The sequence below is a fragment of the Electrona antarctica genome, assembly GCF_951216825.1.
Source record: "Electrona antarctica genome assembly, chromosome: 4".
NCBI classification, from domain to species: Eukaryota; Metazoa; Chordata; class Actinopteri; order Myctophiformes; family Myctophidae; genus Electrona; species Electrona antarctica.
The window spans coordinates 40784106-40801374 of record NC_136809.1 but is presented as its reverse complement, the minus strand read 5'-3'; the positions used below and the strand labels follow the sequence as shown (position 1 = coordinate 40801374).

Below are 17269 nucleotides of genomic sequence, written 5' to 3'. Positions count from 1 at the left end.
TTGTCAACTTAGGACATGTACCAAACTCTGGGGATGTTATATTCAAGCATGGCTGTACATTTCTTGAGTTTTCAGGCACGAATTAACTGTCTTTTATTTTAACCACTCAAATTAAAACCTATCCTACATACTTCTTTGAATAGCCCCCCCCCATGCTGAAAATAGCCGATTTACAATGTTATGTATATCAGATATTTTCTGCAAATGTTCACCCCAGAATATAGGGACGCATGTGGTTAAAGAGAAAGAAATAGGAGTGGTAAATCTAGCATGAGCACATTGTTTTTTATGAATAGCCCCTCCCGTCTGTCTCCTGGGAGACACTTTAAAGTTCTGTCAGTAGCCAACAGTGTCTGTATAGAATAGCCCACTATGGGGTCGCCAGGGAAAGATAACAGATGTTACTGATTAACTCTGCTCACAGACCCCAAAAGAAGTAGTGTTGAGAATGTTTACGGCCTAAAAAGAACAAAAACAAAGTTGCACACTGTTAAATTTCACGTTTAATAATATTTATTTGGAAAAATAGTCTTAGCTAAATCCTTCGTTCAAAAACGGTAAAGGAGGCAGTAACATAAGAATTTGTACAATCCCTCTTAAATAGCATTTCTTTAAAAAACAAAGTCCCATTGACCTGAAGTGCCTTTGCAAATAACATTGTTACAAAAAACAACTTAAATAATAACAAACATCACAAATATACAATATTACAAAATAGAAATAATGTAAAAAATCATTAAATTAACTTAAATTAAATCATAGCTTAAATCATAACTTTTTTCTTTCTATTTTTCTTCTTTTTTTTTTTTACAAAAAGGACGATCTGTATCAAAAAGAGCAAAAGGTTTTTTTCATTTTTTTTTCTCAATAAAGACAAAATGTTCATGTCCAAAAAAACAATACTATGTCATAAATGGTTTTGGAGGGCTTTTTAGGAGAAAGAAAACGCACTTCAATGAACACAGTGATCAAGTATACATTACAGTCTTCACAGGTCTAAGCGATATGGGAGCATAGCCCATGTGAACAGCCTCGTGAAGAACCAGGCCATTATGGCCAAACATCCACCATTTGATGCAGTTCCTGCACCCAGCAACGGCATGTGGGTTAGAGAAAAGACCTGAGTGCAAATGTTGCAAAAAAACTAAAAAGACTAAAACCTTGGCTGAAATTGTAACAAGAAGACATTGCCACAAAGTGACAGTGTCCAAATTTGTCTCTCAATCTCGTTACAAAATCAATTTGTCAGCCCAATCAAAGCCAGTGGAAACACAAGCAATAGTTCGCTTTGAAAGGGAAACCGTTAAAAAAAAGTTTTTATTTGTATTATTTTGCCCCCCCCGCCCATTTCTCTTCCCACAGGCCGCCACTGCCTGCACTTAATTTCCAGTAGAGAACCAGCTCACTCTGAATATCAGTTAAACGTCTCCGTATCAGCAGCAGTCTTAAGGTGGGACAATCCCCCCAGGGTTTAGAGCAGCATTTCAAGGAGTATAAAAAGTCTCCTATAGAGCAAATGAGCAACTGGGCTGGTCGCTCGTTACACCTACAGAGACACAAAAGAAAACTGAGATTAGTGTTTATTTCCCAAATATCTCCACCGAAAGAACTGGTGTTTACACAACAATTGGTGACATGAGGACGATAGGGGGTTCAAAACTCACCTCAGTTGCAATTATACATTCATCCTTCTCCTCTGACATCACAAACACAGATTTGTACTTGGTGTCCGCACATGCAGACATTTCTGGGCCTTTCTTTTCTGATGCATCGCTGTGGAAGAGAGGAGAAAAACACAAAAATGTTGTTAGCCAGGCGGTACTTAGACAAACAAATCGCAGCTGAATTTGTACGTTTCAAGACAACATCAACTTTTCAGCATAAAGTGCTTACCTTTTTAAACGTTTGCTGCGTTTCTCCTCAAACTCAAACGAGTCGAGAGATTGGCACTTGTCCTCACAGGCTGCTTCCAACAAGGCTTCTTTAGCAGCATGCTCATAGTTTACCTCGTGTACGAGGTTATAGTCTGCGGGCGGGTGGCGGCTCTTGTAACCGCTCCTCCCCGGTGAAGATCCTTCATCGGGGTCACTGCAGAAGTCCATCTTCTTGTTGATGTTCTTGACGCCTGTTGTTGCCACGACACTGACTGCCAGGTCCTTGTCGCTGCGGTGACAGTTGTTGGTCAGGTTGTTTATGGTCTCGCCCTCAGTGAAAGTGTCTTGACCCTCACGCTGGGCCTTTGAGCGGTAACAACTGACCAGCACCACACATCCAGCGAGAAGCAGCAGCACCAAAGCCACCCCAGAGCCGACGGCCATCCAGGGAACGTCTGAGCCGCGGATTGCGGCGTGCTCCGGAAGTAGGAACTGGCAGTTGCGGCCTCCATAGCCCGGCACGCACGCACAGACATATCGGTTGTTCCTTTCATGGCACGTCGCTCCATTGTGGCAAGGGTTGTGTTCACATCGGCTAATGGGAGAACTGCAGTTGCGGCCGGTGTATCCCGGGGGACAAGAGCAGACGTAGCCGTCTACACCCTCTTGGCATGTCGCACCATTCTGACAGGGGTACGCCGAGCACTCGTCGCCGGTGTGGTCACAGTTCAGGCCAGTGAATCCGTCAGGACACTGACACAAGTAGGAGTTGACGAGATCCACACAGTGTGCTCCTGTGACAGAGTATGGATAAGCAATTAGTCTGGGATCGATAAGGCAGGGTGTTGGACCGTAAGTCTGAAGGTCCATGCTGCCTGACTCAAATGTATTAATCCCTTTCAAGCTGGTGTCCATATTTTGGGCATATCATAAGAAAACATTTCGCTAAATTTCAAACACATCTAAATAATATTCAAAGATAGCAATAGTAGCTATTTTTTAAATAAGTTGTTAAACAAGATATGAAGACATGCCTGTCCATACCATTTGAACAGGGACTGGAGGTGCAGTGGTCAATCTTCTTCTCACAGTTGAAGCCGGCATATCCCGTGGGACATTGACAGTAGTAACCTCCGTCAGGGTTATCGGCACATCGGCCATCGTTGAAGCAGGGACCGTCGGCACACGTCATGGCACTCAGTTCACAGGTGTTGCCATAGAAACCAGGAGGGCATACGCAGGAATATGTGTTGTCCATATCCTGTTTGAAGAGAGGGCATGTTTACAACTCTATCTTAAGTAAATGTTATCTTTGCAATGCTGTAATCAAGTATTACGATATTTAATTCTCTAACTGTATTTGTACTGACAGCAATCAAATGAGCCGTCAACGTGTGTAAACACTGTGACTTACAGTGCAGCTCCCACCGTTGCGGCAGGGGCTTCCCGCACATTCGTTGACCTCAGCATCACAGCTGGACCCAGTGAATCCTGGTTTGCAGGAACAGGTGTAGCTACCCTGGCCAGTGTTGCTACAAGTGGCTCCATTCATGCAGGGCTTGTGGTGAGTGCAGTAGTTGAGGTCTGGAAAGACACAGCAGCACATGTGGATTAGCCTCAGAGGAACACATGGCAGAATTAACAACAGCAGCATGCAGGAGAATGTCTTTTTGCACTCAACTCGTGCTGTATATCTTCTAAAACGCCCGCTGTCCTGCTATTGTCTCTGTTTACCTCGACACTTAATCTATCATCATTTGTTTGTTTTTATCGCTTTATTTTTTACACCCGAGCGTTTGCATCTCTCACACGCACGCACACACATACACACACACACACACACTATCTAATATTTTCTCACACTCTCCCCATCTGGCACCTCTCTAACTTGTCTTTTTTCGACTTCAGATAAGATTCTCAGAACCTAAACCCTGTTCAGGAGGTTAGTAGTCCTACAAAAATACCATAATACCAGATCTACAAGTTCAACGTGTGTTGTGATGTTGCAAGTAGTGAGTTTGGTAGATTGGCTATTTGTGTCTATTATTTTGTAATACCTTTTCTTTTTTTTGAGGGGCGCTAGCCCCTCCTATATACAGGTTTAATGTTTGTTTTTAGTTAAATGTTTGTTTTAAAAATGCCATTGACAATGAACAAATATTAAAATCCATTAACCATAAAGAGAATTTAATGTTTGTGTTGGCACTGTTTGTTTTACATCACCAGTACATCACCTAATCAACATGAGTTAGACTTTAATATATTAGCGCCCCTCACTTCACACAGGTGTGATTTTTGAGGGGCGCTAGCCCCTCCTATATATGGCTTTAATGTTTGTCTTTCAACGATATTTGTTTAAGAAAACGCTATAGACAATAAAGAGAAATCTAATGTTTGTTTTGAGGACTTAAACAAACATTAGCACCCGTTGCTTAAACAAACATTATGTTGTAATTGATGTTGTAAGATGATAAGAGTGACCCTCACTTCACACAGGTGTGATTTTTGTAATGACATATAGCCTACCTCCCCCTTCAGGGGTGGTCGAGGTTGTAATGGAAACAATAAACCAAAAACAACCACAGAACTGAAAGGTTATGGCAGGTTCTGGGTTATCCATCCTAAAGTGGAAAAGAGACATCTGTCTGCCGCTCTGCCTGTCTGCCCCTCTGTCAGTCAGTCAGTCAATATGTCGGTCAGTCGGTCTGTCTGTCTGGGACTCACCTTGGTTGCAGAAGAGCCCCCCCCATCCCTCCTGACAGTTACACTGCCATGGTTGCTGACACGTCCCGTGGAGGCAGCCCGGGTAACGAATGCAGTCATCGCAGTAACGGCCTTTGAATCCCACTCTGCACCTGTTGTCCAATTAGAAGAACACCGGTCAGTCAGTCCACTCAAATTACCTCATGTGTCCCCCCCGCCCCCTCCCCCCACTAATTAATTAATGCTTTTCTGTTGGTAGCAAGAGGTCAGCATCACATAAACTTACTTGCACTCCCCGGGTTTCTCGCAAAAGCCGTGATCTCCATCACATCCTGGTAGGCAGATCGCTGTATGAAAAAAAAGGTATATATTTTATGTTTACAACAGCAAAACAGTTGGAACAACATGGTTTATTTGAACAAAAATAAAAACAGCTATTAGCCTGGTTTTACTCTTATATAGGCTACTAATTAATTAATTAAAAAAACAAGTCCTGAAACCAATTACTGTTATTTAAAACAAAAGTATCCTTTATTAGAACCATGGAAGAATGTTCTGATCAATGTAAGTAAATTGAAGGGAAGCGCACGCACGCGCACACACACACACACACACACACACACACACACACACTTTTTCTTCGCTGTGGGTCAAAACTCTTTTATTCATTCAGTGCACACAACTCCCCTTAATGTCTCGGATTGGGCAGATAAGAGTGGACAGCTGGCGAGTATGTTGCCAGTGCGCGACAGCTGCCCCATTGTCTACTCTCTCCCAGCAGCTGCCCACTTCAAACAATACCTCACCCGCCTCAGCCAATCAGCGTCCAGCCCACTCCGAGAGTAACGAATCGGACGTAGCATGTAAATTTATGGCACGCGTGAGATTATTCCGAAAACTTTCCTCAGCCTCATTTGAATAAATCAAGTGGTCGTGTGTGTGGGAGCGTGTGGGAGCGTGGTGTCTTCTTGTATGAGCGCACAAGTTGCTAATAATAACGGCTTCCACGAGTATAGGCTATAGGCCTGCTAAATCCATAACATAACAAATCGCTGATAGCACTTACATAGACTGCAATTATACTTTAGTCATGATCATCCTATAGGCCTACCTACTGTAAAATCCTCAACCCAAAATGTAGGACTACCATCACACTCTCATCTCACGTAGTTAGCCTACAGTTAAATGATCAGAACAGTAGTGGTCTATCAGTATTACTCACGTTCTGTGCAGTACGTTCCCTTCCATCCCGAGTCGCACACTATCTCGCCTCTCTCTCCACAGGTGAAGTGGCCGAAGGCGTCGTCTCGTGGGCGGCAGAACACCGAGCATCCATCGCCGTAGTAGTGCTCGTCGCACACGAAACGGTACGAGTATTTCAGCTCGGTTCTGCCGCCTGTGTGCAGATCCTGGGACCACTCCTCTCCCACGGTCAGATGTCTCTGTGTGGTCATGGTGCTGATGACGCGATCTGGATTCTCTGAAGCATAGGGGGAATTATGTATTTGGTTACATACTATTAGGTTCTCAGACTCTCGCTATCTTTCTCTTAACTACTCAGCAGGGTGTTTATTGTAGTACCTGTAGAGAGGTCGTCTTTGGAGTCGGTGTGTAATGCCTCGATAATCAGCGAGAACGTGCCCTGGAGAACACAAATGGCTTGGTGAGACAGGTGGCCAGCGAAGATGTGGCGATAAGATCAAGCATAGCATGCCTGAGGCAATTGTTCTCTACGGTGCCTGTGCACAATGCTATTACAAACGCTTAACCTGATACGAGCACTTTCTGAGCAGCTGTATTCCGAGCCTACTTTCAGCCCGCAGTGCTGTGTTTTACGCACGATTACGCGCGGATTCACCAAGATGGCGTGGTTTGCGGTTTGTTTTTATTCATGCATCACTGGTTCAGGAACAAACACAAGCCAATTTACTACTCACCGGCCAAGTAAATCCGAAGTTGATTTTGATGGGACTGGAGAACGAACTCTCCGGTATAACATCGGGCACTTGGAATGAGTTTGAGCCGAGCACCGGCGTCACCGCGCCGCCATAAGTGCACGGCGGTTCCGGGGACGCGTTTGGCTGATAATGTTTCAGACAGATTCTGAAAAAGGTTTTACATTCGCACTGCTGTTGGAATGATGAAGTGATTCCCCCCTTGCAGCAGTTTTTGTTGCCTTGTACTCCTTTCTTGTTTAAAAACTCCTGCAACTTCACTTCAAAAACTCCCGAGCAAAATCCCTGTTGAGAAAAGAAGTGGGTTTTGTTTTAACTCGAGTTGAACTTCTAGCTACTGCCTACTGGTGTGGTTTCATTGTTCTTAAATGATGAAATAATTACAAGATATTGCTTACCTGACACACCAAGATGGACATAACGGCGACAGTTAGAATGATGACACGCCCCATATTAAATAAATAAATAAATAATAAATAAATAAATAGTAAAACAGTCTGGGGCTCAGGCAGTGCACTCAAATCCGTCCACAGCTCTGAGAAAGATGCATTGAGCACGTTTTCCTGCCTTGTGGTCTTCACATTAGCTGATGGTTTAAGCCACGCCGTTTTCATTCATGTCCAAGAAACAAAAGGATAAATCCAAACTGTAAAAAAGTGAATGATTTGATCTGTATTTCAAAGGTAAAAAAGAATGAAAGGAAGAACAAAAAAAAGCTTTAAAATTCCCTTGGTGCGATAATCCAGTGCTAAAAGTGTAGAGAATTGTTTGATTCGGTTCCTTTCTTCGTTCAAAAGAAGAAGGCGACAAATTTAGGAAGTAGCTTTTGTTGTGTCTTGGTCTATCCCAAGGACAGATTTGTCACTGATCCAACATTCTTCCTCTCCACCTTCTCCCAACGTCTTTCCCTCAACATGAACTGTTCATCTGTTTACAGGAAAGGCCGCCTGCCGCCAGTTTTATACGGCTTGGCGCATGCTATGGTAATAACATGCAAATGAACTGCTCCCACCCCAACCCCCCAATCTGGCCCGAATGTTCACAATGGGGACCCAATACCCATGCCCTCGTAGCACAAGAGTAAAACTGGCTAGTTGTGTGAAACTATTTGATCTTATAAGAAAAGAGCGTTTAAACAAAGATTGGCGATGATCGACAATAGCCTAATTTAGAAGTTGTGTTGCAGCACAAAGCAGGAATCCAATGTGTGGTGCTGATGATGATGATGATGATGTGGTTTTGTTTAAGTCAGACTTTCCAGTAACCCAGGTGTTGTGATAGGTCTACCGTATAGCAGCTATGTTGTTCTGCATGTGTTATAGAAAAACTTATTTCAACTGAAGGCATTGGTGGAAAAGTAGCTGCAAAAATAATGTTAGGTTAATTCTGTATTATTTATATTGGGCTATATATTCGTCAAACCCTGACTCAGTTAAGTGTGTATAGCTTTGTGGCTTACTCCACCCTCGTTTTGCTATTTCTGGTGATGGTGTGGGAAGAATTTAATGCTTTGAATCAATTCAAAGGCTTAAATAAAGGAAACATTCCTTGGCAGAGATGTGTGACTATAGTGAGGTAAACGAGTGAGGGGGGGGGAAACGGTTTTCAATTTGCTTCAAGTAAAAAAAGGGGAAAAAGTGGTGTGTGTGTGTGTGTGTGTGTGTGTGCGCGCGCGCGTGCGCGCGCGCACGTGCTTACTGCTTTGAGTGAGTAGTGTACACGTGTGTGCGCGCGCGCTGGTGTGTCTGAGAGTCCATGCACATATCCGCGCGCGCCAGAGAGAGAGAGAGAGTCTCTCGCATGCATGGCCGTCCTGAGAGCACTTTGTTATTGTGTGCTGGAGGAATAAGTTGTGTGCGCTCAGCTGTATGGTAATTCGGGCAGCACCTGCTCTCCCCTCAATAACAGAGCGCGAGCTTCCCTCGGCGCGCGCCGCCATCCTTGCACAATGCCCCCCCCCCCCCCCCCCCAACACACACACACACACACACTTTGAAGGAGTCCCTTCAGAGTAAAACATGGCCAGCGCGGTCAGAGGTATAGTGTATAGGCAGCTATTTGATGTTTACTTCTGAAAATGTCTTTTGCAACATCTCCATGGAGATGGCTTATATACGGAGGCAATTCTGAGCAAACGTCAGACTGGGGGGGACTATTAATTCGAAGTCCTACTTTAGTGTTGAGGCAATGTGGAGATGGGGGGTGCGTTTTTCTTAATTAGGTCGTTATAACTTTAGTGTGATTTTTTTGATAATGCATGCATGCATGGCCCGCGGTCCATAGTTATACCACACACACACACACACACACACACATACACACACACACACACACACACACACACACACACACACACACACACACACACACACACACACACACACACACACACACACACACACACACACACACACACACACACACACACACACACACACACACACACACACACACACATTGCGTCACTCTGTTAAGATATGCACCTCAGGTTTTTAAGCCTGGCCTTCTTTTGATGCAGTTGTAATTAGGCTATCTACCTGTTGTCTGACCATATTGACAATACAAATATGGGATGACAGCAAACTAAGCCTGTCAAATTCAACCATGTTCAGTCAGTGTATCTTTACTATTCAGTCTTTAGTCTTCTTGGCAAAAGTACTGCCATGGGCCCCCATGGCTTGATATTATAAGAATAAGAAAAATGGCAAAATCGGCACTCCTTTCCTTTTAGTAGGCCTATTGAGGTCATGCATAAGTATATAGGTAGCATGTGCGCCAAAGCAAGAGTCTTCCGAGTCAGGCTTGTAAAGTGTGTGATTATTGGCGTTTGGTGTGACGCTGAATGCTTGAATGCCATCAATACAATCAACATGTTGGTTTGGGTAGCCTATAGGAAACATGCCACTCCTTCCTTCCCCTAACTGACTCTTATGTATATTGCTGCCAACCGTATAGTTTAGATATTCTCCCTTTTTTCTTCTCTCTCTATAGCCTACTTGTGTGTACCTTCCCAAAATGACGACGGAGGGGTGACTGTTTAACTAAAGTGGTGCTACTGTAGGGGGCTGTGTAGTTTAACTCCTGCCCACCAGTAGCTGCGCCGAACAAAAAGGGTGACTCGAGGCCCGACAATCCATCCATTCTGTGCGCTTTAATTTTCATTGATTGTGAATGCACGGGGGAGCCCTGGGGGATTCTGTGTGAAGGACCACGACACGCCTTCAGACGCGGTCAGACCCTTACAAGCCATCTGCCACTGCTCCAAAACGTCGTTTCTCTCTCTCTCTCTCTCTCTCTCTCCTCCACCCGCCCTCCCTCAAGCGCACCGCGGACTGTCCACTGACTGGGCACCGTCTAAATTGAACTGGAAGCATGTTAAAGGAACCTGTAACGGTATGGCTATCCCGGGGCCATATGGCGAGGGGAAGCCATAAGTTTTCGTCCCCGAAGAGTAGACACCACATGGTGGCTCGTGGGAACGTAAACACGGCGCGCATCACACGAAATCGATCATATGAAGTGGTGTGGTGAAGATGATTAGCTTGAATTAAGCCCTGGGTTCACTCATACTTAGGCGCACGACCGTGTCGCGCGCCGGAAAATAGCCGAAGCTCACAATTCGATACTGCTATTTTCGACGGAACATAAATTAGGCTTCACGAGGGGTACTCGTCCTCTGACTGTTACCGGGTGATCAATGGATTTTTCATTGATATGCCTTAATGCCTATACCACTCCATGAGCAGTGGAAACAATGCTACATATATTAACACTCAATCTACCAATTAACATAATTGATAGATTCTAGAAAACGTCGATGCCATTTTGTGCTCATTTCCCCCTTCCAAACAAAACGATTTTACGCATGAGTCATTTTTTGTGCATTTAAATTTAGCCCACACCCACAACCCAGAGTCGCTTTACGAACGACACACTGGCACACATCTGTTTGTTTTCAAAAGTGGCCCATATAGGCCCAAATAGTTGTGGTGGAAAAATGGCGGTGTATGATGATGGCAGTGGCTTTGGGAAGTCTTTCATTTTCATAACTGACTCGCCTGTTTACCTGCTCAAATCCAGAAAGCAACAGGCTCCTTTGTGTTCAGATCAGATTACTAGGGCCAGCTGCTTGAAGAGGGGACACAGGCCAGTCCACGGGTCTGCTGGTTCGTGCTGCCGTCTCATTTGCATGATGTTGTTGCCGGAGACGTGCTGAGCTTAAGTTTAGGGGAAGAGTGCCGCAATAATTACGTGGGGGCCCCCAAGACGCGCCCGCGTGTGTACATACTACACGCGTATGGTATGCAACGTGTGTGTGTGTGTGTGTGTGTGTGTGTGCACGCACACACACACACACACACACACACACACACACACACACACACACACACACACACACACACACACACACACACAGAGGGAGGGGGACTTGGGCAAGTTGGACCATAGGAGAAGTAAAGGAGGCGTCGAAGGTTTTTTCACGGTCCTATGGCGAGTCGCGTGCCAATGTTTATCAAAACACATCTGCCGCGTTCCCCTGGGCAACGCCTGTTCGTTGACGCGTCACAACAGATGCGGGTCCCTATGAATAAATCGATAATTCAACAACTGATACTTTACATGATACATTGATTTACCCACAACAAATACCACTGTTTGTACTTCTGAACATTATAACACAGGTGAGTGAGAGTGAGTGACTGAAGACACAATTTGGATGCGGGTTAAAGAATTAGGAACCTATAATGTTTGACTTTAGTTGCATCCTGGTAACTTAAAAAGCTAAATGTCATAAATTACGCTGTAGCCTAAATATTAATACTACAATTAGATTGTTTTAATGCCCATATAGGCTCAAACTTGTTGAGAATAGCGGTGAAGATTTTATACATCTCAAAATATTGGAAGATAAAACATGCATGAGAACGTGCAGGGGAGCATGATTTTACCTTTTTTTGGGACACACAGTTTTTATTCACCATTCTTCATAGTGATTTGAGCAGTCTAAATTATCATGCAGATTTCACTGTCTCTGTCTCTTGATATCCCCCCTCCCTCTCTCTCTCTCTCTCTCTCTCTCTCTCCCTCTCTCTCTCTTTCTCTCTCTCTCTCTCTCTCTCTCTCTCTCTCTCTCTCTCTCTCTCTCTCTCTCTCTCTCTACCCCTCTCCCTCTCCCTCTCTCTCTCTCTACCCCTCCATCTTTCTCTTCTATCGCTGGACCATGAGCATCTGCCCAGAAATGAACAGATGTAGGCACCTGCGCTGGGAGCCCACATATGCACACATGTCCCTTTTCAACCTTCCATGGGACCCAGAGCCAGTCACAATGGGGAGAGATCAGGGGTGCAGTAACCAAATACTCCCAATCCCCCCAGGACACCCGCTCTGTTAGAGGCATTGTCACCAGTAATATCATGTGGCCGCACCAAACAATCTGGTGTATGACTGCTCATTTGAGACACTTCATATTTCAAGTGAACTGAAAGGTGAGGGATAACGGAGAGCATGTAGGCGCTGGCTGTGTTGAGAGTCTCCCGATTATGTACTTTAGTGTATAAAGCAGGGCTGCAGGATGTTCTTATATGCTTAAAAGAGAGACATTTTATAAGTAATGGAGGTTCAATTCAGTTGAACGTCGTTGTGGGATAAGTGGCTGTTGGGCTCATTTAGAGGCGCTGAGCCTGTGGGTGGCAGGTGCTAGCTGGGGTTGGGAGGATGAAAGAGAGGCTTTATTGGAGCAGGTTGGGTATAGAGGGACCAGGTTACAGATAGAAAACCTTGTTTTTTGTTCAGAAAGATATAGGCGAGAGAGAGAAAAAAAAAGCGGGCCAACAGCCCACCGGTATACAGCAGCAGCAGCGGCAGTGGATAATGGGCCATAATAGCCCCCCGTCCCTATCTCTCAGCTGCCACTGGACGACAGAAGATCCACGCGCACCTGTTGTCTTCCCCCCATTGTGTCCGGCGAGCCCTGGCGCGTTACACCTCAGGAATGCTCCGCAGCGCCATTCAGAAACCTGTCTCCTTCTCCCAGGAGAGAGCTTTTTGCCACAGTGGGATGGATGGGGTAAGGAGGGTGTTAAGGGAGGTGGGGTGGAATGGGGTGGGGTGGGGGGGGGGGGGGGGGGTGGTGTGGTACGATGTACGGGAACCAGCAGGGAGGCTTTTGGGACAGGGGCTAAGAAGGAGGGGAGATTCTCCAAAGCCCACTGTCCTCTCTCCTTCAGGCCTCCTCTCCAGGGGCCTCTGTCCAGAGAGCCCTGTCCTAAATCACTGGCCCCAGGGGGAAGACTCTCCATTGTGAGGATACGGCCCCGCAAGCTGGGCCGCCAGCTGCCACTGCTGCAGCGTCATGGTGCCCCCCCCTCACACACACACACACACACACACACACACACACACACACACACACACACACACACACACACACACACACACACACACACACACACACACACACACACACACACACACACACACACACACTAACCCCCTTCCTGCACCCAGCCCTCTCCAACACCATGACAATGCTCTCTCCGGCCAGGGCCACAGGCCACCAGAGACCATTAAAAAGGACTTGGGAGAGAATCCTGAGAGAGACCCCAGCAATGCAACACATTTTTTAGACAAACATTAATGATGACAAACTCTGCGCAGGGTTATAGTGTATGACATCGGTAAACTTTATAATATCGATTACCGACCGGAAGGTGAATAAAATTGAGTGTCGAATGAGGGAGAGGTTATAATAATTGTGATCTTGTCAATATAATTTGCGATATGACAGTTTTCCTTGTGCAAGGGTTTACAGAGGTTTAATTTTAAAATATATATAATAACTTGTATATAGCTCCTATATAGCTCCTGAGCATTTTGCTGTGCAATTATTCCAAAACAAATGTTTTAGAATAATTGCAATAACTATCATCTTTTTTATTGATTTGATTCAGCATTAACTGTTATATGTCATGCGTAGGCCTGTTTATGTCTGTACAGTAATCCATCAATTTCAATCCTTGGATGTAAACATCTGGCAAGGCAAATGGACCTGTGCAGTCAAGAAGAAAATAACAAACATATTTCCCCCCTATTCATGTGTACCAATATTAAGCACGCATCATGCATTTGATACATTTCCCTGATCACAACAACAACGGTGAACCCTGTGACAAAAGTTTGTGGATAACGTTAACAGACAACCTTGCAGAGTTTTTTATTTTATTTATTTCATCGTCTCGTAGGAGGATTTTCCCATCCATAACTAAGGGAGTCATCTCTCCATTGTGCAGCGTCTAATGATGATTCTAATGATGGCTTGTCCATCTTTGATAAGAAACAGCACGCCCCTCATTAAAGACCCCAGGGTCTGGTTCTCATGGCTCCTCTTCTTCTCTTTCCCAATCCCCCCCCCCCCCCCACTGCACCCTCCCTTCCCCCGAAGCTGGACAGCAGGCGAGGGAGTCGAGACAACACTCGTGGCACACGCCTGTTGACCGAGCCACAAAGCAAAAGCGTGTGACACACACTCACCCCTGCAACCCAGCCCACCCCAGACCCCCCACCACCCCCCGCCCAGGTCCCATTGTCCTCCTTGTGGGTCCCACAGACAAGCACAATCCAACACCCATCCAGACACACAGAGACCCTCCTTCTTCTGCTTCTTCTTTCCCCCTTCTAAAACACACACACACACACATGCACAGATTGCACACGCATGCACGCACGCACGCACGCACGCACGCACGCGCACACGCGCACACACACACACACACACACACACTGTCACAATCTCCTCCTCTTCCTTCCGCACGTTCCCTTTACGATCCGTTTTATCAATCAGCTGATCTCTATCTTTCTCACACATACAGTACACCGGTACGGTGCAGTATCCCCCTCCTCAACCTCCTCTCTCTGTACAGTACACCGGTACGGTGCAGTATCCCCCTCCTCAACCTCCTCTCTCTGTTCCTTTTTTCCACATCTCCTCCTTCAGCCTTCATGTACCATCACCATCATCATCACAAACTATACCAATCCCCCTCTCCTCTCTCTCTCTCTCTCTCTCTGTCACATCAGCTGCTAAGGTGGAAATCCATCATTGTGTGTGTAAAAAAAAAAGTCCTCCTGCTCACTGTGCAGCTATTACCATACACCCGGTAGTTGGGTGGGATGGGTGGGAGGCAGGGTGATTTGTTGGGTCTCTAATTCACTGATTCATATGCAGACAGTATTTCTTGGTGGTGGAGGGTGTGGTCTGGGTTCAGGCGATATGGTGGTGGGGCTATGGTCGGAGATGCTGGTGGTTATGAGGTTTGGGGGGAGTTGGGGGTAGAGGGGGGTGGGTAGGGGGGGGGGGGGGGGGGGGTGCCACGGCTGCCGGGGTCAGGCCTGTGTGTCCTGGGAAAGTTGGGTTCTCCATTTAAATCAGCACATGTTGTGGCCTTCTGGTGGCTGCGTGAATGCGCACGGTGACAGATGGCCCCAGTCCATAACTATAGAGTCCGAGCACCCTGGTCCCTCAGGGGGAGAGAGAGAGAGAGCGAGAGAGAGAGAGAGAGAGAGAGGATGAGGGAGCAAGAGGAGGAAATAGGGAAGAGAATGCAGCGCTCAGCTGATCCCATAAAAAAAGAAAGGGATGGAGGAAAGAGCAGAGAGAGGAGGGGGGGTTGTGGATGTGTGCGTGGGGCGGGGGGGGGGGGGGGGGGGGATGAATGAAGGGGGTCTTTTAATCCCAAACTCTAAATTGAGTAAATGTATTTGCCTTTCTGCAAACTCAAATAAGAGGCCCACGCATGCAGGCTGCCCAACGATTCTGACTGCATGTCTAGTTTATCAGCTGTGGGGGGCTTTGAGGCGATTGTATACGAGTAGAATGGCAGCTTTGTGTGTTGTCTGTGTGTACCATAGGGTTTATGGGTTTCATGCCACCTTCTGAAAGCAGGGGTGCCCGATGTCTCTATTCAAAAGATCACAATGTATGTTTGAGCGCTGCTATTTTTCACTGACTCATCGTTAATCCGATTAAGTAACAAGGTCGGCACTTGGTTAAGGATTCTCCTTTTCTCAGGCTTACATGTTAAATCTGTAAAAGATGGCTGTGGACAAAATGGCATCATCTTTTAGGCCCAGGAAGTGTGTTGTTCAGAGAATGAAGGACACAGCTCACGTTCAATGTATTACAAGGGCAACTCTGCCAAGTACCTGAATCTTATCATTCTGTTATGGGGTTACGGGGAATCTGATATGATGACACTTCCCATTATGCTCTGTGCTTCGGGAGCTCTTTCTCAAAGGGTGATGAAAACTATCTGTGAGCCTACGTTAACTGCGTCCAAACATCAGCATGTGAGGACTCACATTTAAAATCAGTTAAGTCATCTTTTTTATTGAATACTGTATTGGTCAGAAATGTAAACAGCACGTGGTATTAATGCAAAAAGGATAACACAAAAAAAGTCCTGGGACTTTTCCATTATGGCCCTATGTATTCCCTATGTATTCAGTTAATCAAAAGCATGAAAAACGCATGAAAAAAAGTTAAATAATATGTACATGTCATCAACAAATACAAGAGAAGGGAAAATTACATTTACTTCCCCTTGTTGTCTCCTGATAGATGTTTTTTCTGGCTCACTCTATGATATACCCAGCCTCCTTATACAATGCTGTTGTATTACTTCTGTATGAAATTGAGTTTCATTGAGTGCTGTCTAAAAGGTATGGTGACGCCCATGTCGCCTACTCACTGGTGTTACAGCACTGTGGTCTTCTCAGGCACAGAGACACCAATCTGGGAACCCATTTGGTACAAATAATTTGGTAAAACAATTATTTCGTTTTTCTTCTGGGGTCACACCTCCTTTTGTAGAAACAGGAACTCAGTCTTGCTCCTCCCCTTTCTTAGTCCACTTCTTCCCAGGTGTTTCTGTTTATTCTTACTAACAACAACACTGTCTACATCAGTGGTTCCCAAACGTTTTAGCTCAAGACCCAAAAAAAGAAATTAGAAAATAGCAAATATACAAGATCACAACGCGTCGATTGAGCTTGTAGATTGACTATTTTTCATTTAGGCTATTTTGTGATTTCTTCATGAAATTACTGACAAAATAATTGAATTTAGTTTTTAAAAATCTTTACTTTTTTGGGAAAGATTTTTGAAAATGTTTTGAAATAATAATAATGAAAAACAAAATGGAAGAAACAAAAATTTAAAATTAGTTTTATATTTATGTTACATTCCCTATAATTATGCTTTATATATTCTCACACAAACCACTATTAATGTACCTATACATGCAGAGGCATTGTCTGCTACGAGCTGACAATTATATGAAGAAACAAAAGAGAGGTCTTATTTCACATTAATACAAAATCTTGAAGAATATATATATGAACACTTTCTCAACATCGGGTCTGGTGGTACCAAAATGGACCCCTGGACGGGTCTGTAACTCTGACTGAGGATGTACAAATGGAACCAAATGGACCCTTACATTTGGTTATATTTCAGATTTCACATGTGTACTAGATGGTGGTTCCACACCCAGAAATGAAAAGGATTATCCAATGGGGGTCTGTCTGCATGTGGCCAATGCAAATGGAAGAAAACATTTGTATACACGCTCAGTGTTACAGATCCATAAGTGTCCAGGCATTTGGACCCCTGAACTCCACGTTGAGAACCGGCGAATTTGATTGGTTACTTGGAAGCAATAAGAACATGTTGATGTTCTG

The 17269-nt window shown here is 45.1% G+C and overlaps 1 protein-coding gene across 1 annotated transcript; it reads right to left on the bottom strand.

The window, feature by feature from the left end:
- Window positions 1–1080: 1080 nt before the first annotated feature.
- dla (deltaA) lies at window positions 1081–7409 on the bottom strand. Its single transcript, XM_079498207.1, has 11 exons — window positions 6931–7409; window positions 6515–6817; window positions 6159–6219; window positions 5800–6057; window positions 4864–4924; window positions 4599–4729; window positions 3289–3458; window positions 2919–3135; window positions 1894–2668; window positions 1665–1821; window positions 1081–1546 (listed from the first exon to the last, which is right to left on the bottom strand). Exons 1-11 carry the CDS (start codon window positions 7144–7146, stop codon window positions 1541–1543), a joined length of 2355 nt encoding a protein of 784 aa, XP_079354333.1. The 5' UTR covers window positions 7147–7409; the 3' UTR covers window positions 1081–1540.
- Between the last annotated feature and the right edge of the window lie 9860 nt (window positions 7410–17269).

Coding starts and splice junctions, on each gene's coding strand:
- dla (XM_079498207.1), bottom strand. CDS start 7,146: ATGAAAACGGCGTGGCTTAAACCATCAGCTAATGTGAAGACCACAAGG. Junction 6,818..6,930: donor TGTCCATCTTGGTGTGTCAG/GTAAGCAATATC, acceptor TTTTCTCAACAG/GGATTTTGCTCGGGAGTTTT. Junction 1,822..1,893: donor CGCAGCAAACGTTTAAAAAG/GTAAGCACTTTA, acceptor TGTTTGTCTAAG/TACCGCCTGGCTAACAACAT.